Source organism: Capra hircus, chromosome 8 (genome assembly GCF_001704415.2).
Source record: "Capra hircus breed San Clemente chromosome 8, ASM170441v1, whole genome shotgun sequence".
NCBI lineage: Eukaryota > Metazoa > Chordata > Mammalia > Artiodactyla > Bovidae > Capra > Capra hircus.
This window is the reverse complement of record NC_030815.1, coordinates 102,337,752-102,362,211: the sequence shown is the minus strand read 5'-3', so window position 1 is coordinate 102,362,211 and position 24,460 is coordinate 102,337,752. Positions and strand designations below refer to the sequence as shown.

General features: G+C 51.2%; 2 protein-coding genes across 3 annotated transcripts; both read left to right on the top strand.

Moving 5' to 3' along the window:
• ALAD (aminolevulinate dehydratase) lies at nt 1,903–12,914 on the top strand. Of its 2 annotated transcripts, XM_005684324.3 has the most exons (12): nt 1,904–2,060; nt 7,233–7,418; nt 8,476–8,526; nt 8,986–9,082; nt 9,529–9,664; nt 9,771–9,854; nt 9,957–10,045; nt 10,252–10,307; nt 10,395–10,482; nt 10,560–10,646; nt 11,063–11,192; nt 11,842–12,914. In XM_005684324.3, exons 2-12 carry the CDS (start codon nt 7,297–7,299, stop codon nt 11,898–11,900), a joined length of 999 nt encoding a protein of 332 aa, XP_005684381.1. In that variant the 5' UTR covers nt 1,904–2,060; nt 7,233–7,296; the 3' UTR covers nt 11,901–12,914. The 2 variants fall into 2 exon arrangements, with proteins under 2 accessions (XP_013821733.1, XP_005684381.1); XM_013966279.2 differs by lacking the exon at nt 11,063–11,192 and having other exon boundaries at nt 1,903–2,060; nt 11,842–11,996.
• HDHD3 (haloacid dehalogenase like hydrolase domain containing 3) lies at nt 19,900–23,048 on the top strand. The gene is made up of 2 exons (XM_005684325.2): nt 19,900–20,065; nt 21,586–23,048. Exon 2 carries the CDS (start codon nt 21,751–21,753, stop codon nt 22,504–22,506), a length of 756 nt encoding a protein of 251 aa, XP_005684382.1. The 5' UTR covers nt 19,900–20,065; nt 21,586–21,750; the 3' UTR covers nt 22,507–23,048.

Below are 24,460 nucleotides of genomic sequence, written 5' to 3'. Positions count from 1 at the left end.
ACATACAAAAAGTACAAATAAGAGTAGAGTTCTGTAAATTTTCACAAACAACACATTCATGAAACACACTGAGATCAATAAACAACAGGACCGGCACCCTAAAAAAGTCTTTGATTTCCCTTCTCATTATTCCCTATCTACCCAGTAGTAGTCACGATCCTGACTCCCAGCACAGATTGATTTTGCCTGTGTTTCTACTTCATATAAAAGAAATCATGCAATATGTTCTCTTGTGTCTAATTCCTTTTGTTCAACATAATATTTAAGATTTATATTGTTGCATTCACAGTACTTTTTTATGGTTAAGAGTAACAGATTAAGGTAGAATTATATTTTAAAGGCTGCAGGAAGTGGAAACAGGTCTGTCAGCCAAGAGAGAGAGAGGCTTCCCTGGTGGACCAGTGGTTAAGACTGAGCTCCCATATCAGGGGGCACAGGTTTCATCTCTGGTGGGGGAAATGAGACCCCGCATGAGACGTGGAAAAAACAGATTATACCAAACAGCACTAAGATCCCAAATACGGCATGGCAAGGCCAAAAAGACATGGGGAAAAATAGATTAAAATTTCCACTCTGTGATTTACCTCCATGAGTGGGGCTTCCCAGGTGGTGCTAGTGGTAAAGAATCCTCCTGCCAATGCAAGAGACTCAGGTTTGATCCCTGGATCAGAAGATCCCATACAGTAGGAAATGGCAACCAACTCCAGTACTCTTGCCTGGAAAATTGCATGGACAGAGGAGACTGGCAGGCTATAGTCTACAGGGCCACAAAGGGTCAGTCACAACTGAGTGACTGAACACACCTCTATGAGTTGAAGGAGTATGGTAAACATGTATTGAGAAATCCTAGTGGTAACATGGGGCAAATTAATCTCGGCAATTGGTTTTCCAATCTATAAAATGAAGGTGATAACATGGTTGTCATCAAATGTAGATAAGTGAATGTAAAACGTATGATACTGTCCCTGGACTCTTTAATGCACAAAAAACATTACTTTCTTTCCACCATTCCAACATTACTTTCTTCGTTATTTGAACACAGATCAGAACTCTAGTAGCTAGGAACTAAGCAGTATCATATTCTCCCAGCTTTAAGCCTGTCTCTTAGACTTGGAATATAAAGAGGTATAAAATAGGTTTGGAGTACAGATTTTGATAAATAAAACCTGAAAATAAGTGTAATACAACCCACTGGCATCCTTCACAGATCAAAATCAACTGTTCAATAATCCCTGTCTCACTTTTACAAAGGTATTCCTTTGCTACGGTATTGATCTCGACCCTTATTTCCCTCATCTGATGCTACCAGTTCACCCAAGCCCCATAAGACTCACCAGATCCCTCCTGCCCTTGAATATACTCTGCTGCACCTTGCCCACTCACCCTCAGACTTTTGGTCAAATCTCTCCTTGTACCCATGATAGATGGACAGGTCTGATGCTCCTATCAGACTTGAAGCCTTTCCAAAGTGCCCATGTCTTTCACATCACATCTTCCAAACGATGGCTCAGAGTAAGCCCTGAAAAATTACGCTGGAATAACTTTTCTCTGAAAACTTGGAGGGCAGCCTGCTGCTGAACTCAACAATTCTGAAACGCTCAGTCCGCAAAGTGGACTTAGTTATTGTGTTAGGCACGATGGTGTTGTTTTAATGTCCTAGACATCTAATTATTCTTTCAACAAGCAACCAGCGCCAAGTAAGCGCTAGGCTGGGAAGAGAGGGGCTTTAAAGAAAACCATCAAACCGAATAGCACTACCCCTGGCCCGCAAGTGGGCTCCCTAGGGCCTTTCCCTGCACATGCGCAAATCAGCCAGCCCTTCGGCACACCCGATTGGCCAGGCCTGCTGACGTGTAGGAGGGGCCGCGGCCGGAGCGGACCAGCCCTCAGGCAAAATGCCCGTAGCGGGCGTGGCCTGCTCGCCTTCGGGGGCGGGCTGCGGTGGCGGGGGGGCGAGTGCTGCTTCAGAAAGAGCCGCCCCGCCCGCACGTGGCCTCCGGGAGACTAAAGCCCGCGACAGCGTTGGCGGGAGCCGTGTCTCGGACTCCTTAGGGAGGCAGGTGAGTAGGGTCTGGCCTCGGGGAAATGGCGGACTTGGAGGCGGGGGCTGTGGCACCAAAGTCTTGTGTCCCCAGACCCAGTTTGTGCTGTACGCCCCAAGCGCCGGCTGTGCAGCTGGGGACTGAGTCACTGTGCGACCCCTATTTGGGGCTCTTAGAGGTAGACTGTTCAGCTGCAGCGAGGTTTGGGTTTGGGGGTGGTCTCTGCGTGGCTATTGCCCTTAGAGACCCGGGCCTGGGCATCGAGTCTCCTCTGGAGTCCTTTCCGTTGGAGACCACCGGGGCTCTCTCCTTCAGTTCAGAGCCGGAGGTGCCTCGCAGGATGCGGGAGGGCGGTGCAAACAATAACAGCCGCTCAGTGCTAGGATTGCTTGTACGTTATCTTCACTGGCCCATTCCATCTTATAACAGCCCACTGAGGTCGGTTCAAGTTCTTATTTACCAGATGAGAAAACTGAGGTCTTACAGCTGAAAAGTGACAGAATCAGAATTTGAACCCACATCCACAAACTCCAAAACCCACACGCTTGACCGTCGTGCTACCAGCTTCAGCCAGGTGCACAGTCACTGTCCTGCCTTTTCCCTCCCCTGTCCCATTCTTGCACAGCTCTCCAGGAGCCCACCTCTGTTGATAGGCTGCTTTGAAATCTGTACTTAAAGTTCCAGGGGTAATGGTGGACACTGAAGAATTCTTTGCTGGAGACCTGCCTTCCAGCCCCGTTGACCCTCTGTACAATCTTGGACCAGTGTCAGCCCAAATTACTATCATTTCAGTGATGTAATCAGCATGCTTTAAGGAACCCCCTTAACCAGTATGTTCTAGGAGTTTGGAACTGGCAGATTCTCCTTTTAGCTCCAAATATCTAAGCCCAGATGAGACTGGGCTCTTCAAAGTCAAGTCAAGGCCTGGGTCTCCTTCTCTTTAATCTCCATTCCAAGTCGTGGGGCAGGCCGGAATAGATATTCAGGAAATGCAGGTTGAATAAACAGGCAGCCAGTCAGATCCTTTTCAGAACTGCCTACCAACTAGGCCCTTGTGGGGCTTTGGATTTCTCAGCCCTGAGCACCTTTTACCTAGCTGGCTCTCCTGACTGTCTCCTGCCCTGCTAGTGGCAGAGCCAGCTTTCCCTGGCAGCAGCTTGCAACCCTTTGTGCTAAGACCGTAGCCTCTGGAATCCTCAGAGGAACACAACACGGGGGGCATCAGACCCAGCAGCTCTTCTCAGTTCCTCCTGGTGGTGGTTCTCTAGGGCCCAACTTAGGTTACTCTCGGGTGGGGGAGGTTACCTTCCAAGGAAGGAGACATTTTCACAATCAGTCTGAAATTTACTTAGGCCTCAGTGTCCCCTCTTCCATGAAGCCATCCATGCTTGATTCCCCAAGAGACAGGTCCCTCCCACAGCCTGTAGCCCACCCCTCTACTGAAGCATCAGTATGGTGATGGTTTCTCCTCTACCATGTAAACTGCTGGAAGGGTTCAGGATATCACTTCCGATATCCTGGAAGACCCTGTGGCCCATCCAGGTTTGAGGGAATGTTCTCCCTTCTGGGTGCAGAGGGCACAGCTATGAGGACCCTCCTGGAGGTCTAGTCAGCTCACTTCTGCTCCTGATGACAGTAAAAGTAGCAGCAGCTACGTGTTTACCGTGTGGCTCCTTGTTCCAGGCATGTACCTCTTCACTATCTCTGATCTTCTCTGCAGCTTTGTAAGTTAGATAGTATCGTTCTCATTTCATAGATTGTGAAATGAAGATTCCGCAACCTTGCCCAGAGTCACACACAGACAAGACCTGGGACTGTTTGACCCTGAAATGTTGTTCTTTCTGCACTGCCTGCTGCAGCCTGCCAGTTAAGCTAATGTGTTCTGAATCCCATAGTGACTTGCCCTTGTCTTTGGTGTGGTGTCACAGGATTTGAGCTGTGGCTTAGAGGCTCCCTTAATTTAGGAAAAGGGCCTCTCCCAAGTTTGTGATAAATCTTCCAGTCCTTGAGGGTCTTTTGGTAAAGCAAAACTTCCATCTGGATTTGGCTGTGACACTCAGGGGGTGGTGCTGCACAAATGTTTGTTTATTAAGCTCATATGTAACAGGATGACTGTGTGTGGGCAGGTAACAGGGCACTTGAGTGGAAGCCAGGTCAAGCTCAGAGCGGTACATGACTTGCCGTGGCTATCAAACAACTTCTGTTGCTTTCTGCACCCTGCTTCCACAGCAGAATGTGAGGGATTAAACAGGATTGGTGATTTCAACTCTTTTAATGTTTTCAGCACTAATAACCATTTCTCAAATCTTTCTCGGAAACCTAAAATTAAAAAAAAAAAGGCAGATAAAAGTGAAACTGCCCTAGTAAGGCCTGCCCCTTACCACTCTCACCCTCCTCCCTTGCCCCCCACCCTTAAAACCCCAGTCTCCTCTGGGTAAATTGGGACTGCACGGCCCTAGGCAGCCTGCCCTGTTGCTTCTGAAGGCATTTGTTCCTTCAGCAGCCTTCTAAAGTAGATACAGATTTGAGACCAGTGGAATGCAGTCTTGAATTCCAGAAGCCTGGGGCCAGCGGCCGTAAAGGTTGTTGTTCTCTGGAAAGTAAGTTAGAACCTAGCTTCAAAATGTGATGTGAATGACGTTGAGCAAGTCACTTCACCTCTCTGAGCCTCCGTCTTCTTAGCACTAAAAATTAGGACAATTTTCTGCAATTACATGAGATAATATATGTGTATAAAGTACCTAGTGCAGTGCTCAGCACGTGACACACCCTCAGTATTTTTTCCTCTGATATCCTGCACCTCTCCAGCCTCAAGGCAGAGATAGTATAGGCAGAGAGACTTCTGCTGAATCAAGTGTTTATCAGTAGTATGGGGTATAGTAGGCTAAACCCTGTAGTCATTGTCTGCAACAAACTCACTCACATTCTGGCTCAGTCACTAACTAGCTGTGTGGTCTTGAGCAAGAGACTTAACCTCTCTGAGCTGGGCTAATCCTTGGCAGACCTGAGAGCAAATCTTGCACAGAATCAGCGCTCAGGACTTTGTATCTTCTGAACGAACGCTCATATGGGGGTTGGGCCATCTTTGGGGAGGCCTGGCTTGCCCTGGGTCAGATGATGTGGCTGTCCCCAGGGGTGTGGCGGTGAAGTGGAACCTGTGTGGCTCCCGATAACCCCAACCCCGCCAAGGAGGAGGATCAGACAAAGCCGGCCCCTGAGCTAGCTGGGAGGAAGCCAAGGGGGCCTTGGAGAACTGGGGGGCAGAGGGAGGGGAAGGCATCATCAGTGTACTGAAGGACCCCCCTCCCACAACAGGCCTGGAGACTGTGCAGCTTTGGGTAAGTCCCTGCCCCTCTCTGGGCCTCTAGGTCCCATTCATACAAGGAGAGATTGGTAGCTCTTTGTTTTCCCCCCCAGCTGGCTGTTAGGCACTTCCAAAAGGAAGTGTCTAAAACAGAGCTCTCCACCTCCTCTCTCTGCAAGCTCGGCTCCCCACCACCCTCTTCCTGCCTGTCACTGGCTCCGCTGTCCTCCAGGTCAAGCAAGCTAGAGCATCCGCCCCAAGAGACTGCCTCTTGGCCGCCTTAGGATGGTCCCTCCTTCCCGCCCCTTTAGCCCCACAGCCTCTGTCCTCCTCTACTCCTAGTTGGCTGGGCTCCACTAAGGCTACAAGAATGATCTCCCTAAAGCCAGGCTCTGACCAAGCCCCTCCCCCCCCCCAGCTCAGAAATCTTCCCTGACCTCATCCTGGCCACCCCCCACCCACCCCCTAGCTCCTCTCCTCCAAACACACATCCTCAATTGCCTCTTCAGTCCTCCCAGCCATCCACACCCCATCCTCCTGCCCCACCCTGGCCCCTTCCTTCCCTTCCAGAGGGAACGTTCTCCCATTTCCCTCTATAAAGCTGAACCCACTCATCCTGCAAAACCAACTTCGAGTCCTATCTTCTTCCAACAAGCTTCTGACCTCCTGACTCACATTGGGAAAGTCCTGGCTTGTTCGCGGTGGGCTCAGCCTCTCCAAGATGCACTCAGTCTGCCCAGCCTCCCACTACAGCAGTGCCAGCTGGATGAGAAACCACGTGTGCGAGTGCCCACCGTGGCCTGGTACATAGTAGGTGCTCGAGAAGCACATCTTAATGCCAAAGCTTTCTTCTTACACCTGTTATTTGGCATTGAGCGCGTGTTGTCACTGTACTTCATGCGATTAAATATTTACTGTGTGGCAGAGTGCTATGGGGGAGGCAAAAATGAACTAAGTGTGGACCCTGCCCTGCAGAAGCTCTGCCTACTGGGACGAGATAAGATAGGTCCACAGAGGACTGTTATATAAGAGAGACTGATCTGGGCGAGAGGAGATGGCGCAGAGGGACAGGGAAGGAGGGACTGTCTCGTGGAGGGCCTGGTCGGATTTGGGGCTGGGGGAGTTGTGGAAAGAGGAGCACAGCCTCCTGGGGAAAGAAAATGAACCAGAAGGTGGCCAAGTGTGGCAGGTGCTTGGGGAGCAACATGAGGCTGTCTGGCTGGAAAGGACACCCGTGGCCACTCCCAGGGGTGTCTTGTCTGTCGGACACTGCCGTTTAATCCTGTTCACATGTGTTGTCCTTTTAATCCTGTTCACGTGTCCTTTTAATCCTGTGCACATGTGCCATTGAATCCTGTTCACATGTGCCCACTTATCACATGTGTCCACTTATCACATGTGTCCTACATGATAAGTCCATGGGTCAAGGGGTTAGCAATGCTTTTCCCTAGAGGCAGAATTACAGGACATTTTTCTCTTTCTGCTTATCTGTACTTTTCTGAAATTCCTGCCATGCCCACGGATGTCATTCATGGAATAGGCAGAGCTGAAGTGGTGGCTAGATCAAGAATTCTCATAGTAATTCATGTCCAGTCCACCCCAGACTGATTCTTTGATAAAGTACAATGAAAATAAATTATTAGAGACATGTTTTTTGTTTGTTTTTTTTAAAAGAGAGACTGTGTAAAATACAAATCCAGATTTTATATCATTAGATTCAGCTTGCTCTGGAAGTTTCTGAAGGCCTACTATCATGTGTCTGCTTATCTTGATGCAGACTGGCAGGAACTGATGAACCCCAGTAGCACTGGGTTAGAGCCTGGGGGAATGTGACCACCTCCTGGTACCAAGGACCATGTCTCATGTGCCTCCCATTGCCCCCAAAGCTGAGCACACGGCAGACCCCCTGGGAGACCTCCATTCCAACCAGCTGACTGTCCTGTGCCCTCCATGCCCACCATGCATCCTCAGTCAGTTCTGCATAGCGGCTACTTCCACCCACTGCTCCGGAACTGGCAGACAGCCGCCACCAGCCTCAGCGCCTCCAACCTCATCTACCCCATCTTTGTCACGTGAGTCCCCCAATGAGCCAGGTCTCTGATCTACAGGGGGTGAGTTGGGGGTGTGTGTGTGTGTGAACAGAGCAGGTGTCTGTGTTGTAAGGGGTAAAGTGAACTGTCAGCTTGGAGCTCAAGGTGTTGGAAGTGACCTATGGGTTTAGGACAACCATCTTTGAAAAAAACAAACCTTGAAAAGAATACAGTCCTCCTTGTTGGAAAATAAAAATAACCCTTGCCTGTCACCCTGAGTGTGTGCCATAAGACAGAAGTTGAGATCTTCTGTAGGTTGTACATGTAAAAGGTGGCGGTCATCATCATTCATGATAGCACCTGACTCTTATTGAGAGCTTAGTGTACCCCGGGTACTACTGGGCTAAGCACCTATAGATGTTACCTCATTCTACCCTGACAGTATTCAGATGAGAAAAATATGGATATGATCCCTTAGAATGTCATCTCCACAAGGGCGGGGGTTTTTGTCTGTTTTGTTCACCGTTGGATCACCAGCCCCAAGAACAGTACCTGACACATAATAAGTACTCAATAAATATTTGTTGAATGGGGAATTCCTTGGAGGTCTAACAGTTAGGACTCCGTGCTTTCACTGCCAAGGGCCCAGGTTCATTACCCGGTTTGGAGAACTAAAAGCCCACAAGCTGCACAGTGCATTCCCTATATATATATACTTGTGGAATGAGTGAATGAATCCACCCAGGATACGGATCAAAGAGAATATCATGTGGTCAAGGTCACCCAGGCAGTAAGTGACTGGGCTAGCAACCAAGGACCTTCTGACTCAGAGTCCAGGTTCTTACCCACTTGATTCCTTCCTATGAGTACTGTTCTTCTAGCACAGTTGCTAGTTGTCACTGTTATTCTTGTTGTTCCTATTATTATTTCAGGCCCTGGGCTTGGCCAGGCAGGGGAACCAGACACTGGATCCCATCCTCCTCCCACCACCTCCGCCTCCATATCCCTTCCCAGGTTCCCAACCATCCCTCCCACTCACCCCCTCACCGCTGGCCCTTCCCACAGCTACCAATCCATAGCCCATCCCCGGCTCTTGCAGGGATGTTCCTGATGACAAACAGCCCATCGCCAGCCTCCCAGGAGTGGCCAGGTAGGAACTGGGCTGGGGAGGGCGGGGTTATGATGGAGGGAGCGATTTCACAGGTGGACGTGCCAGGAAGCTGATGCAGACCCAGGAGGGAGACGATCTGGAGAGGCTGACTTCCCATCAGAAGGGTTTTCTCAGGGGCAGAGTTGTTCCACAACAAAAGAGGCAGTCTGGTGCCTATCACCAAAGGCATCACAGCAGAGGAGAGTTGAAGTTCAGATGGGAGCTCAGTAACAGAACCTTGAAGGAGTCTTCCAAGCTGAATCCCACAGCTCTGCCACATGGGACCTCGGTTTGCCCATTTCGCCCATCTGTCTGATGGGTGTGTTCCTGCCCCACCCTATACTGTGAAACTTGAGCCCTCCTGATGCCATCTGCAACTTGACTCTTAACAGAGGCACAGACCAGAGGGGTGGGGGGACCCTTGCCTAGGCCCTGCCTCACTTCAGCCTCGGCACACAGGTACGGTGTGAACCGGCTGGAAGAGATGCTGAAACCCCTGGTGGAGGAGGGCCTACGCTGTGTCCTGATCTTCGGTGTCCCCAGCAGAGTTCCCAAGGTGATGAGTCGGAGGAGGAGTCAGAAGAAAGGGTTGGGGGGCGGGGTGTGAATAAGCTGAGGTTCCACAATGACCACACCCTCGCTCCAGCCTGGTGCTGGTCCCAGGCTCTGCTGGTCCCGGCCTCTGCTACATGGGGCCTCAGCTTGCCCATCTGTCTGATGGGTGCATTCATCTGTCTGATGGGTGGCCTGGGACCATCAGTGAAGGAACACAGCCCCTGCCCTGGAAACAGCAGCCATGTGGCATCAGGAAGCTAAGCAGGGCTGCAACTCTGAATGGGCAAGTCAGGTCTCCTGTACAAAGTAGGAATAGTCCTCCCCAGGCCTCCTGGTCCAGGGGCGGTGGTCACGAGGGAGTGGGCTGGCCTCCTCTGATAGCAGGCCACCATGCCTCCCTAAGACTTAGTGTACAGACACATTGCGTTGTCCTTCCCCTGCTGCTAGGATGAGCGGGGCTCCGCAGCCGACTCCGAGGACTCCCCGGCTATCGAGGCCATCCGCCTGTTGCGCAAGAATTTCCCCAGCCTCCTGGTGGCCTGCGACGTGTGCCTGTGCCCCTACACCTCCCACGGTCACTGTGGTGAGCTCTCGCCTCCCACCAGCCCCATGGCCACCCGCACTCCCACTGTGCCGGGGATGCGTGGAGGCCCGAGCTGTTCCCCCAAACCCAGCTGTCTGTCCTGCAGGGCTTCTGAGTGAGAATGGGTCATTCCAAGCTGAGGAGAGCCGCCAGCGGCTGGCAGAGGTGGCTCTGGCCTATGCCAAGGCGGGTGAGTGAGCCTCCAGCAGGGATGAGCACCCCCAGGTCAGGGAGGCGGCAGGGTGGATAGGGGAGGATCCCAGAGTTCTGAAGGCCACCCTCTGCCCTTCAGGGTGCCAGGTGGTGGCCCCGTCGGACATGATGGACGGACGCGTGGAGGCCATCAAGGAAGCTCTGATGGCACATGGATTCGGCAACAGGGTAGGGGAGGGGTGTGGGGAGGTGAGAGAGCCTGGGCCAGACCTGCCTCTGTGTCTGCCCCTCACGTGGATGAAGCAAGGCCCAGAGCTCCAATGGGCCTAGGACACAGGCTCTTCTTTGGACCTGGGTCCTTCCTCTCCTTGTCACTTCACCCTGGGACACGTGGAAAGGGCTGGCTGAGCCGAGACCTTGTTGTCTCCCTGTAGGTATCAGTGATGAGCTATAGTGCCAAATTCGCTTCTTGTTTCTATGGACCTTTCCGGTGAGTAGGGATGGGTGAGGGTCTGCTGTTGAATCCCTGACCTGCTAGCGCAAAGCTGGAGCCCACCTTGGTGTCTCTGCTTCCCAGGGACGCAGCTCAGTCGAGCCCGGCTTTTGGAGATCGCCGCTGCTACCAGCTGCCACCTGGAGCACGAGGCCTGGCCCTCCGCGCGGTGGTGAGTGAGCCCCACCCAGCCTCACCCCCTGTCGCCTCGCCTCCCAAGCACTGCCCACACCATACCTCATCTCTTAGGACCGGGATGTTCGGGAGGGAGCGGACTTGCTCATGGTGAAGCCAGGAACACCCTACCTGGACATCGTACGGGAGGTAAAGAACAAGGTGAGGACAAGGGTGTCACCACCTAAGGCTGAGTCCAGATCAGGTTAGTCCTGGCTCCGTACACGGTGTGACCTTGGGGAAGGCATTTTCTCTTTCTGGGCAACAAGGGCCAGAGTTGGGGCTGGGGAGATGAGAGTATGTCCACAGATTCTGGGACCTTTGATCTAGGGAATCGCAGAGTTGGAAGCAATCTGCCCAGGAACTGGAACGCTCCCCCACCTCCCATATCCCATCCCTGCCAGGGAAACACTGTGGGCCTCTGTGCCAGGGCTCAGAGGAGCCTTTGAACAACTCAAGAGTGGGCCAGGCTGCCAGCAGCAATGACTCAGGTCTCATGGCAGGGAGGAAGGGACAACAGAGGCACAACCACCCCCCTGCCACTTCAACCTGCCTGTCCCCTACTGCTTCCCCAACAGCACCCTGAGCTCCCCCTGGCTGTGTACCACGTTTCTGGAGAGTTCGCCATGCTGTGGCACGGGGCCCAGGCTGGGGCATTTGATCTCAAGGCTGCTGTACTAGAGGTCATGACTGCCTTCCGCAGAGCAGGTGAGCAGGCAGGAGTTGGGGGTTTTGACCTGGGCCACAGGGAACGGATAGGCAGCTTGCCCAAATAGGGAAATAAAGTTAGGGGACAGCCTGGAGTCACCTATCTGGAAATGCCAATGTCTGACCTAAACAGACAGGCTGGGGAAGGGACATGAAACTGCAGGGCAGAAGGTGAGCAATGAAGCACGCGGAGCCCTCAGTTACTTTTTGATTTTGAGACCTTGGGCTAGTCACTTCTCTAACTTCAGTGTCCTTATCTGTAGACTGGGGATAAGAGAGATGGCACGTGGTCATCGAGGGGATTAAATGAGATGCTGCATGTAATTGGCATACGCATGTCATTTCAGAAATGAGAGCTAGTTTTGTTGGTTAGGCACATGGCGTGGTGGGGGAACTCACAGCTTGTCTCTTTCCCCCACTGTGCAATTTTATACATTGGCACACTGAGGCCCAGAAAGAGAAAATGCCCTCCCCAAGGTCACACAGTGTATAGAGCTAGGACTGACCAGAACTGGACTCAGGTCCTAGGTGGTGACACCCAGGGCTGTGCCTCTTCATAGCAGCCTTCTTCCCACCCCAGCCCTCACCTCCCGGAAGGTATTTCCCGAGCTGATGCCCTGCCCTGCTGCCTGCTTCTTTCCCCACACAGGTGCCGATGTCATCATCACCTACTACACACCTCAGCTACTGCAGTGGCTGAAGGAGTGATGGAGAAAGTGTACCAGATTCAAGAACGAGAACTTTTCTATTCCTGAGCCTTGCAGAAGTGAAAACCAAAGTAAACGATGCTTTTAGAACTGTGCACTCCTGCCCTCTTCCTGCTTATGTGCTGGCGGGTGCCTGGAAGCCCTGGGCGGTTTCTGCCAGCCTGCCAACTCATCCCACTTGCAGCTACATCCTCACTGGCTCTCCCAGGCTTCCCAGCCCCTCCTCTGGGTCAGTCCTGAAGCTCACCTCTGCCAACTCCGCTCCTTCCTCTGGGGTCGCTTCAGCTGGAAAGCCACCAGGACTCATGGCATCAGCTCAGTGGGGTCTGGGAGAAGGGCTTGGAACATTAAGGGAGAGAGGGAAGTTGATTCTTGGACCCTAAGAAGCTCTGGAAAGCTGGAGGCCTCTGGCAGCAGAGGTGGGCACACAGGCCTAGATTGACACCCTGGGTTTAGAGTTGACATTTGCTGCAATTCCACTGGAAAGCGATCCCCACACAGGCCAGTGGTTGCCAGGCTGCCTGAGGTCTCCTGTTGTTCTCTGAGCCATAAACCCAGAGAAGAATTACTCATTAACAAGCAGAAAAGAATTAATTTGTTAACAAGCAGGAACGCTGCCGAAGGATCAAAATTCAGAAGCAAAGAGAGAATTCCTGACTGTTGGCGATGGCACCACCAAAAAGACTCTTTATTGCAGAGATATTTCTTGAGAAGGTCTGCTTTGTGCCCACTCACAATACTGGGTCCTGGGGATATATAGCAGGACAGACTTCAGCTTGTCTCTGCGTGGAATCTGCACAAGGGAACCAGGGTGACAGAAAGCAAGCCAACAAGAAAACAGACATAAGGCAGTTACAGATGGTAATAGTGCTTCCAGGGAAAGAAGGGGTCTGAGACAGAATAACAGATGAGGGGCCTCGCCTGAGAAGCCCTTCCTGAGATTGAGGGGCAAGGAAAGGCCTTTAACAAGAGGAGAGGGAAGCGGAAGTCAGAAGCTGCGAGAAGGACGGCAGAGTGTGCAGGTTCCTGCAATAGCAGGAACCCCATCGTGGGAACCAGATGAAGAAGAAGGTGGATGACAGCACCAGAGGTTGGAAAGGTAGATCCCACACTTCTAGGAAGCTTGGTTTCTATTTTGCATCTGATAGAAAGCCATCTAAAGGGTCTTAACCAGGCGTTAATGTGTTCCAATTTCCCCCATTCTGCTGCTGTGAAAAAAAATGGAGGGGCGAGCCAGAACCAGCCTGGTTGGGAGGCTGCTGCAGACCCCAGGGAACCATGCCAGTGACCTGGACCAAGGTTGTGGCAGTGGAGAGCAAAGAAGCAGAATGTGCTCAGGATACATTCTGAAGACCAAATAAGCAAGCTTTGCCAACGTTTTCCTGTTGGAGAATTGAGGCAAGGACCAAGATGCCTTCATGGGTTTCTGGCTTGAGAAACAGGTCTCTATTGGTTCTTCTAAGAGGATGTGATGTCACGTTCCCCGCCCCCAGGTGAAAGTTCAGGCCCAGCTAAGGAGGGGCAAGTTTGTAAGTCCACCCGCCTGTCTGCAGAGTGACAGAGAATCCCAGCTCTAGAGCCAAAGCAAGACTATTTTGGATGTTAAAGCAGTATAATCTATTTTAAAATTTAGAAATACCTGAGTTAGAGGCAGCTCCCCTCTGACTCCTGGTGCTCTTCCACAGAGCTGTGGCCACCTCATCCTGTGCTCAGCTTTTGGGATGTGAAGAATCACCTTGAGACCGAAAACATGAGCGATGAGCCACTGACAGGTCTGAGTTTGGACCATGCCAGAACCTTGCACCACCTTCGTTTCTGTGCTCCCTGGCCCTGAACTCGTTTCTGATTAGTGTGGAAGGGAACATTCTTCAAGGTCATCCCACACTCATCATTGCCAAGCTGAGAGGGGGCCCAGCTCTGTTCTAGGCGCAAGGAGATGGGAGGCAGACACGCCCTTTAGGTACAAACCATTCTCAGGAAGCAAATAACTGTGTCCCGAGCCCCCAGGAGCTAACATTGAGCAGAGTGATGATGGGGCTCCCTGAGGAGAATCAGTGGGCAGACCTGTTACCACTGAGGTAGTGACAGGCGCTGGAAGGCCACCAGGTATGACCTGGTATGAAGGATCCGAAAACACCTCCCTGAGGTCTTACATTTAGACCCAGACCTAGAAAGCAAGTAGCCAAGCTGACACATGTTTAGGAACGATCATTCCCAGCAGAAGGGATCCCGGGGCCAAAGTGAGCTGGACGGCTGGGGTGGCTGGAACACACAAAAGGTTTTTAATGTTTTTTTTTTTTAATCTTTTTTATTTTCTAAATTATGAAAATATGATAACACGTTTACAGGAGACTTGGAAAACACAGTACAAAGTTAAGATTTTTAGTTGGACTTTGAGTTTATAGAAGCATCTTGACAGCACTGTGGCAAAGCACAAGTAAGAAGTGTGGCCTAGACTGAGTGTGACCGTGGGGGTGGAGAAGAGAAGATTTAGGACTTAGGTGAGAGGTCAAGGGCGAACTTGGCTTGAGCTCCTGGGTGGCTGATAGGCAGGCCATTGACTGAGGTGAGAAAGCTTGGAAAGGGAATCCCTAAATTTAGCGTGGGTTTGCAGTGAAGAAGCTCTGTCTGTTAGTTATTATATGACTCTCAAGGCCGCTCAACCAGTTTGTGGCAGAACTGGGTCTAGAACCCCAGTCACCAAAAACAGCAGAGCTGGGATTTGAAATCACATAGCCCAACTCGAAGGCCATCCCTACTCGGCCGTACCACCTCCCAATAAACAGTAACAAAATTATAGCTCTAACACTGATGCTCTTGGTAGTTCTAGTAACGGGGCACATCCAGGGGCTGAGCTGCCTTCAGGCATATGGTCTATGTGAGGGGCGCCCTCTGGAGTCAGGACTTAGCACCTGAGGTACCATAATTTTATCCTTGGGCAGAGAACTCGGCTCTCACAAGCAGCGAGGCTTATTATTCTCAGATTTCCAGGTATCTGGTAAGCATTAAGGGCCTCTCTCAACACAATATGATTTTCTTATTTCCCTCTCAAGACCTGCCTGCTTGGATGGTAGCTTGTCCCTTAATGCGGCATCCCACAGACCACCACAAATAACCAACACATTCCCTCATCCTCACTTTTCATTTCACTAAGGTCCCTCAAAATACCTCAGTGGGCATATGGTTGAGGTCCCCCCAAACAACAAGCATTTAAACCAGACATTTTACAACCGACTTCCCAACTAGGGAAAGGGGAGTCCTGACCTTGCCCTGTGTGGACTCTGCCAATTCCACACATTAGGGCCTGTCACTTGCAGCACCCCATATTCGGCCTTGTTCTGGGCGCTCTTGGTGGCAAGTGACAGATACAGTCTCTCCTGGAAGCCTGTATCCCTTCCTATCGTCATCTGTGTTTGCCTCAGCTTTTTTTTATTCTAATATGGGTTTTTGCCACTTGACAGCAGCAAGGTCCTTGTCTGTGAAAGTCTCTCAGTCATGTCTTGACTCTGCGATGCCATGGACTGTAGCCTGCCAGGCTCCTCTGTCCATGAAGTCTCCAGGCAAGTATACTGGAGTGGATTGCCGTGCCCTTCAGGGGATCTTCCTGATCCAGGGATCAAACTTGGGTCTCCTGCACTGCAGGCAGATTCTTTACCATCTGAGCCACCAGGGAAGATGGTCCTTCATCCTTTCTATCCCAGTATTCACATAGCAGATCTCTGGAGGTCTCTGATTGGTCCTGCTCGGGTCACACGACCAGCCTCAGTTTAGTCCCTGTGAATAATGGCATGGGAGATGTGACAAGGAGATGTAAGGCTGGTAGGATCTCAGCTTTTGCACCTGTGGTTGTCCCCTTTGCCTGGAATGCTTTTTACCTAAACTCTTAACAGCGTTCTCCTTTTTCATTGTTAAGATCTTGGTTTAAATGTCACAGCCTCAGAAAAATCTGCTCTGACATCAGATTTAAAGTCATTCCCCAGTTACTCTGTATTAGTCAGGGTTCATGTTCAGTAATTATAACAAAAGCCAAAATAATGATAGCTTAAGGTGGAAATGTGTTTCTGAGTAGTCTGGGCTATATGATCAGCTATATGGTGTGGGGGATCATTGCTCCTGCCTTGTTCTGTCATCAACGCATCTTGGCTTCCATCTCATGATCACAGTTGGTGGATCCAGTTCCAACCATCGGGCCCTCTTTCAGTCAGCAGAAAGAGGAGACGAGCAAGTAGAGGGCATAACACTTCTTCACAAGGGCACAACCCGAAAGTTGCACACGTCACTTGCCCTTGTCTGAACTTAGTCCCATGGCTACACCTAGTTGTGTAAGAAAGGCTGGAAAAGAGTCTGGTGGGGCAGCCCTGTGCTCAGCTAAAACTTGGAGATTCAATTACTAAGGAAGATGGAGAGATGGATATGGGGGCAAATGGCCATCCCCCCACATGGAGTTTTTGTAATGACAGACACAATGGCCAGAATATCAAAGAAGTCCTTAGAGACCATCAGGTTAAGCACTCTAATTCAATAGATGAGAGACAGACTCAGAGAGGGGACTTGTTCAAATTCACACAAGCCAGTGTTAGACCAAGGCTGGATCCATATCTCCTAACTTCAAGCCCAGTGCTCAAAACTAGAGGGACTGCAAGGTGTAGAGGTGAGAGATTGCTTAGGACTATCTTTTATGCATTGCCTTAGCTTCAAGTACATTTTTGTCTTCATGTATTATGTCTAAGAAGAATATATTCATGTGTTATTCATGTAAGTGAAAACTTGGCCAATATACATGAAAAAGTATTATCTTCACTACTTAGAGAAAATCAAAACCATAATGAGATACCACCATATATCCATCAAAATGCCAAAAATTTAAAAAAACATAGACTGCCAATTTTTGAGAATGTGGAGCAAGTTGAACTCTCTAGCATGATTGGTACAACCATTTCAGAAAACTGGCCCCATCTACTGAAACGACATACACATACCTATGGCCTAGTGATTCTTCATCTAGGGATTTACCCAACAGAAATATGGATGCATGTGACCAAAACGTGTGTTCAAGGATATCCATAGAGGGCACTACCATGGTGGTCCACTGGCTAAGACTCTGCACTCCCAACACAGGGAGGCCAAGTTTGACTGCTGGTCAGGGAGCTATATCCTACATGCCACAACTAAAGATCACCCATGCCACAGCAAAGATCTTGAGTGCCACAACGAAGACCTGGCACAGCCAAATAACGGAATGTCCATAGAGAGTCTCTCCTGGCAGTCCAGCGATAAGACTCCAGGCTCCCATTACAGGGGTCCCGGATTCAGTCCTTGGTTGGGGAACTAGATCCCATATGCTGCTGCATGGTGCAACCAAAAAAAAAAAAAAATTGTTTTAAAAAATACAGCCAGTATTGTGACATGCCAGGTGTCTCCAGAAGCAATCACTAGGCCAGAATCCACACGGGAGATGAAAGAATGAAACCGTCTAGGAATTCCTGTCATCTGCCTTAGGAAGGAAACTGTATCTATGACATGGACCTATTTTTGAACTGGCTAATTTTAAAAAAAAATTTTATTTCAAAATAGCAGGACTTATCATTGGCTTTCCTGTTGATTCTCAAGGCTCCCTTCTCTGCTGAAAAACTTACCTGAGTCAAGCTCTCCCTTGGCGGCCAAGGTCTGTGACTCTGAACTTTGTATTTCCTCCCAGGCCTGAGACCAGTGAGGGTGAGGCAGTTCTGAATAAAATCAACAGAGCTGCCTTGGAATACAGAGGAATGTTTTGTTTTTATAAAACAAAAAAGAAGTGGAGGGAGGAAAGGAATAAAATCATGCATGTTTGTGTGCTCCTAGAACATGGTCTGTTAGCATAAAAACCCAAACTGCAGCAATCCCTGGGAAGTGGTTGGACAATAGAGAGGCCATTGCTCTTGCTCAGCTGTACTTATCCTTAATCTTTGCTTGGTTGCCCTTCAGATCTTTGCTCCCCTCCTAACTGGTTCATCCAAAGAAGTCCCCTGTCACTGTTCATGAAACCACTGTTTTCTACCTCTATAGCTCTTAGCACCTGTGAAATCTTGTTTATTTACTTGATTTTTTTCTGCCTGCCCCTGTTCCTTGAAGGCAAAAACCTTGTCTTGTTTCTCAGTGTATATATTCTCAGTGAAGAACAGGGTGTCAGACAGAGCAGAGAAGGTCAGCACAAAGTTAGTGCCCTCAATAAGCAGTTAGTGAGTGAATGGGCTGTTGGGCTGTTGCTTTGTATTTTTAAAGATTTTTGAGATAAACATGACTACTTTTGAAGTAGGAGATAGATGGGCTCCTGGGCCAAACAGCTGATGTTCGTCAAGTGGAATGACACTGAAATTTTATCCTCAGCCAGATGAGAACAACGCCTGATTCCCTTCGTCCACCAAAATGGAAGAAATGAACCAGCAGTGGGGAATTTGTTAAACAGAAATGGAAAAGTGGGGTTTTTTACTGCTACCAAGCAAGGGAAATGAAGGAATGAGTAAACAGCTATAAAACCCCCAAGAACAGGCCTGGAAGAGTCCAGCAATCCTAGTTTTACTCTAGCTGTTTCTAGTGCACGCAACTAGACTTCCTTCACAAATTTAATTCCTTAATCACTCTCTGACTGTGAATTCTATCCTGCACCTGGCATTCTTTTCCCCTACACACCCTTTTAACTCCTTTGGCATTTTTCATTTCAAAAAGGTTACCAGCCAATAACCTCTTTGACGACCAGACTCAATGTTATGGCCATTTTAAAACTTTGCATAAAAGAGAATGCAAGATTGTCACTGCCTTGAATCGTATCACATACCCCTGAGTAAAGCCTAGACTATAAGACCTCTCCCTTTTCCCCAGGGAAGGGCAAACATTATCCGAGGCATTAGCCTGCTGCATGCTCTCTGACATGCAAAGAAATAAAGCTATGCTTTCTCTTTCCTCCAAAACTGTATTTCTATCAGGCATCCCTGCAGTCCACAGACACCTAAGATTTTGACTTCTCTTTTCATCAAAAGAAAAAAAAGGTTTCTACAGAGGACTCTACCCTCTGCAAATTGTCTTGGGTTAAGACAAGTTTTCAACAGAAAGCAATTCTCTCCGAGTACCGATTGGGGACTCAGACCAGAGAGGGTAAGCACCTTGCCCAAGTTTACCCAGCACTCACCAAGCCAGACCAGGACAGAAATCCCCTCCTCCCAATCAGCCTGGGCACCTGGGGGAAGGGGGGCTCCGAAACCACGGCTGGCGGAGAAGGAACTTCGGTGGGGGAGCGGAATGAGCGGGGAAAGCACAGAGAGGAACCACGAGGCCGTCTGGGCGAGGATGGGGAGGCCAGGGGCACGCAGGGAGCAAGGAGGGCCTAAAGCGAGCAAGCTGATTGGTGCGGTGCGGGACCTGGAACCGAGAGGCTGTGGGGTTTTACGAAGGGACAGAGAAGGTCATGGAAGGGAAGAGGAGGGCAGCGAAGGATGGTGAGGGCTGGTGACTAGAGCACCAGATACAGTGAGGTGAAGGTGCCGCCTGAGCGAGCGGAGAAGCAGCAGAGGAGAAGCGGCGTGGGCGGGGAGAGGTGGAGGGACGGGGCGGGGAGAGGCGGAGGGGCGGAGGGGCGGGGAGAAGTGGAAGAGGCGGGGCGGAGAGGCATAAGAAGAGGAGGAGGCAGGACGGTGACAGGCAGGAGGCGGGGAGAAGTGGAGGAGGCGGGGCGGAGAGGCGGTGGAGGCGGAGGATGTGGGGCGAAGAGAGGCGGGAGGGCGGGGCGGTGAGGCGGGGGCGGAGGGCCGGAAGAAGCGGGGGAGGCGGGGCGGAGACAGGCGGGGTGCGAGTAGAGGTGGAGGAGGCCGGGCGGAGACAGGCGGCGGAGGCGGAGGAAGCGGAGGAGGCGGAGGAGGCGGAGGAGGCGGAGGAGGCGGAGGAGGCGGAGGAGGAGGGGCGGTGAGAGGCGGCGGAGGCGGGGAGGCGTGGTGAGGCAAAGAGAGGAGAAGGAAGCGGAGGGGGCGGGGCGGGGCGGGGCGGGGCGGGGCCGGCGCGGGAAGAGACGGAGGGCCAGGAGGAGGGCTAGGATTCGCGAGAAAAGGGGCGCCGCTGAGCGTCTGCGGCTTCTACCTTCTCCCTAGCGGCCGTGGGGCTGCAGCTTCCTTCCTGACCTACTTCCCCGTGAGGCAGGTAGGTCGTGGGCCCGGGGGCTGGCGCCACAGGTCCCGCTGCATACCTCAGGCGTAGATAGGTCAGGCTAGGGCAGGCTACCTGGAATTTGCCGCCATCGAGTCCTGGAAATGGGGAGGGAGGTGAGCAATTTAAGCCGGCAGCCAGAAGCCCCAACTCCGGCTTCCAGAAATGGAAAATGCTGTGCCAGTGGTTCACTGCCTGACTCTGGACGAGTTCTCGATCCTCTCTGGGCCTTCATCTACCCACCTGCCACGTGGGAATATCTTTGGAAGGGTCCCCCTAAAGTTCCAGACTGACTGAAATTTCGTTGCCAAACTTCCTTTAAGGGTTGGCCCCAGATTCACCAGCCTGGTCTGTCCCTCAGCAACGACTTAGCTGCACTTTGAACTCTGGCCCCTTAGGTTTCTACTGAACAGGTTGGGTGTCTGGAATCGGCTCTAGGGCAAGAATCTGCCTCCAGCCTATAGACGTTAGGCTGAGAAATTTGTTTTCTGTGCACTGAGTCAGGAACCTGTCACTGGCTCTCCACCCAGGCGGGTGTTATATCTGGGGCTCAGGGAGGTTTTAAGACGGGTAGGACCAGGCTGCTGTGTCCTGTCTTTTACGCTGAGCTGTAGAGGTTCACCAAAATCAGATTCTTGAATACTCCAAGTACGTCTGAGCAGTGGAAGGAAGTACTGACCAGAGGATCTGGAGGTTTGGGTTCTAGTCCTGGCAGTGCTGCTGACTGGCTGTGACCTTAGGCAAATATCTATCCCTCTCTGGCTCAGTCTTCCCCCTTGACTAAGGGGTTGGTCAGATGGTTTGCTAAGACTTTACTGTTTTTCACATTCCCAACAATAGTAATAGCAGTCGAAATAATTGTTTCCTTATCTTGACCTACAAGGCCCTGGGCTTCCCCGGAGGCTCTGATGGTAAAGAATCTGCCTGCAATGCAGGAGACCTGGGTTTGATCCCTGGGTTGGGAAGATCCCCTGGAGGAGGTCATGGCAACCCACTCCCTTATTCTTGCCTGGAGAATCCCCATGGACAGAGGAGCCTGGTAGGCTACAGTCCATGGTGTCTCAAAGAGTTGGACACAACTGAGTGACTTTGCACACACAGCACGTCTGCTGATTCGACCTTCTCAAATTGTCACTGAAACTACACTTGCTTAGGAAGCTCCCCGCCAACAAAGTCTAAATCAGGTTTCTGGACTGATATCCTCATGGTACCTGCTGCCTTCCTTCTTTGTCTGATAGCTGTATCCCCTGTTCTTTAATGCCTGTGACTGTCACGAGGGCTACAGGTCTGTCCCTCTCCAAGCATATAGCACATAATAGGTGGAAGGAACGGAGAAATCTCATTTGGTGCAGCAGTCATGTGAGGTTGAGTCACTCTGCTCTCCTTACACATGAGGAGACAGAGCCTCAGAGACACTCTGGGTCTCACAGTGAGTTGGCAGCATCAGAATTTGAACCCAGTCTATCTCTAACTCCAAAGCCTGAACTTCCACTTCACTTGCTTTCTCATTCCAGAATTTTCTGCTGTGAAGCCATTACCTAAGTGCCAGCAGGTCTAACCCACGAAGCTCAGAAAGAGAAGACCATCAGGTTGGGTGAGGGTGGTCTTGTCCAGCTCAACCTCCTGGGACCTGAGGAAGGGGCCAACCTAGGGTGGACTGGCCCCCCTCCTGCAGACCCATGGCGCACCGGCTACAGTTACGACTGCTGACGTGGGACGTGAAGGACACGCTGCTCAGGCTCCGCCACCCCGTGGGAGTGGAATATGCCACTAAGGCCCGGGCCCACGGGCTGGAGGTGGAAGCCACAGCCCTGGGACAGGCCTTCAGGCAGGCGTACAAGGCTCAGAGCCAGAGATTCCCCAACTATGGCCTGAGCCACGGCCTCACCTCCCGCCAGTGGTGGCTGGATTTGGTCCAACAGACCTTCCACCAGGCTGGTGTTCGGGATGCCCAGGCTGTGGCCCCCATCGCTGAGCAGCTGTATAAGGACTTCAGCAGTCCTAGCACCTGGCAGGTGTTGGAGGGGGCTGAGGCCACCCTTAGGGGGTGCCGAAAACGAGGCCTGAGGCTGGCAGTGGTCTCCAACTTTGACCGACGACTAGAGGACATCCTGAAAGGTGTTGGCCTGCGGGAACACTTCGACTTTGTGCTGACATCTGAGGCTGCCGGCTGGCCCAAGCCCGACCCCCGTATTTTCCATGAGGCCTTGCACCTTGCTCAGGTGGAACCGACGGTGGCAGCCCATATTGGGGACAGTTACCAATGTGATTACAAGGGAGCACGGGCTGTAGGCATGCACAGCTTCCTGGTGGCTGGCCCTGAGCCTTTGGACCCTGCGGTCAAGGATTCTGTACCCCAGGAACACTTTCTCCCCTCACTGTCCCTTCTCCTGCCTGCCCTTGACCACCTGGCGGGCTCCCCCGCAAGGCTTTGAGTCTGGTGAGGGAAGTGGCCGGGGTCAACAGACACTGGAGACAGGGAGCCCTTTTCTTCCCAAGATCTGGCCTTTGCCCCTCCCCCTGCAGCCTCTATAACACGTTCTGACTGTAAAGCCTTGAGTGCGCCTTTCAGCCCTGCCCCACCAACCAGCTCCTGGTCTCTGATTCATTCATCAAACCCATGTCCCTTTTCCACTGCGAGTCCCCCTCACCTCCAACAAGATTCATGAGGGCGCAACTAGCTTCAAGACCAGCACTTTCAAACTTTCTTTTAGCAGCAGGGCCTTTTGTCATGGGAGTACTTAGGTGGAACCCCAACATGCAAAACAGGAAAAGTGAGAGAGAGCTAGGATTGAAGCAGAGGTCCTGGGGACCTTCTTCCATTCATGAAGTCTCCATGACTCTCCCCCTGGGAAGCCTAGAGATCAGAGGAGCTTAGTTAGGTAACCAGGACACTAAGCTGAGCTGTAAGGACACTGCCCTCTAGGACTGCATAGTCTGAAGGGGAAACTTACTTTAAAAATTTTTTTAACTATGCCTTGTGGCTTGTGGGATCTTACTTATTTCCTTGACTAGGGATCGAACCCCGGGTCTTCAGAGAATTCCCTGAAGGAAGTTTCAGACAAGGAACACACTAATTGCAGCTGATGTAGGCCTGCAGTGTGTTAAATACTCTGCAGGGCCTTATGTATGTATATATAACTCTAGTGGGCCTTGCAAGTGTGACTTCCACCTTATAGATGAGGAAGTGGATTTGTGGGTTAGGTAGCCTGCCTGAGTCACAGCTAGTACCTGCAGGAGCTGGGGTTCTCTTTAGGCAAGTCTGACTCCAGAGCCCATTGGCCTGACTTCTAGTAGAAAGTGATCTGTGTCACATGAGACATGATGCCATGGAGATCCAGGGAGAATAGAGAAGATGTCCTAAGGATGGCAGTGTTGAAGGGCACCCCGGTCACAGGAGTAGTGTGGGAGTGGGAAAGCACAGGGAACAGAGACTGGAGCTCAACTGGCAGGAGTGCAGGGAAGCGGGGGCGGGGGAGAGGAATCATTGGAGAAATTCCATGTCTCTTTCTGTCTTTCCCCCTTCACGCTCCTCTCTACTTGGTGTTTACTGGACACCTGTGCCCTGTCCAGCGCCAAGTCCAGGGGTACTACAGGTAAAAGGCACAGACAGGCACATACACAGTATATGTCCTTGTGCCAATAGCTGGGGAGGCTCTGGAGTGAACCCTGAACTGGGAGTGGCCCACAGATGGGCAGACAGATAAGAGGGGCACTCTTAGCAGCAGGCCCATGAACTGTGGACCCACAGCTGCTGTGGGAAGGTAGATTGGTAGCTAGGGGAGGGGAGAATAGCATGAAGACCTTTAGGTGCCACATAGAAGAAATGGCTTTGACCTAGGTTTTAAGCAGAGTCTGTGCTCAAGCAGACAGGAAGCTCTTCTTAGACTTGGCCAAACTCTTGTGGATCTGTCTTCTTTGGGCTTAGTGCCAAGGCCAGGTGACTAAACATTAATTTCCAGTTGTCAAGCAGTGAGGACTCAAAGGTCATGAGCTGTGGTTTCAGAGTTGCAAGGGCCTCAGAAGTCATGTCAACTGAAAAGGTTGATTTGACCCACCCAGTGTTTAGTAAATTATTGAATGAACTTCAGAGTGGGGAAGGCCCTGTCCTCCATCTTTGAGCCCAAGAGCCTTACAGGTAAGTTGTAGGTAAGACTGCCTTATCTACACCGTGTTCCCAGGTGAAGCAAAACGGGAGGACCACTGTTCTCAGTGACCTCCTCAGAGGATAGGAAGGGACTTGACCATGGTCTCAGCAATGCAGGGCCCAGAACCCTGTCCCCAGGCCCTTTCAGCTGTGTGTGCTGAGCTGTTTCCTGCTTGTATCTGGGAATGTGGATAGAGAGTGAAGACATTCATTTCCCAGCAAACACAACACTAGATATGAGC

What these genes read in the sequence shown, in the direction of transcription:
- ALAD (XM_005684324.3), top strand. Translation starts at nt 7,297, where the DNA reads ATGCCCACCATGCATCCTCAGTCAGTTCTGCATAGCGGCTACTTCCAC. An exon ending in AGCCTCCCAGGAGTGGCCAG is followed by an intron (nt 8,527 to 8,985) that starts GTAGGAACTGGG and finishes CTCGGCACACAG; the next exon opens with GTACGGTGTGAACCGGCTGG. An exon ending in CACATGGATTCGGCAACAGG is followed by an intron (nt 10,046 to 10,251) that starts GTAGGGGAGGGG and finishes GTCTCCCTGTAG; the next exon opens with GTATCAGTGATGAGCTATAG.
- HDHD3 (XM_005684325.2), top strand. Translation starts at nt 21,751, where the DNA reads ATGGCGCACCGGCTACAGTTACGACTGCTGACGTGGGACGTGAAGGAC.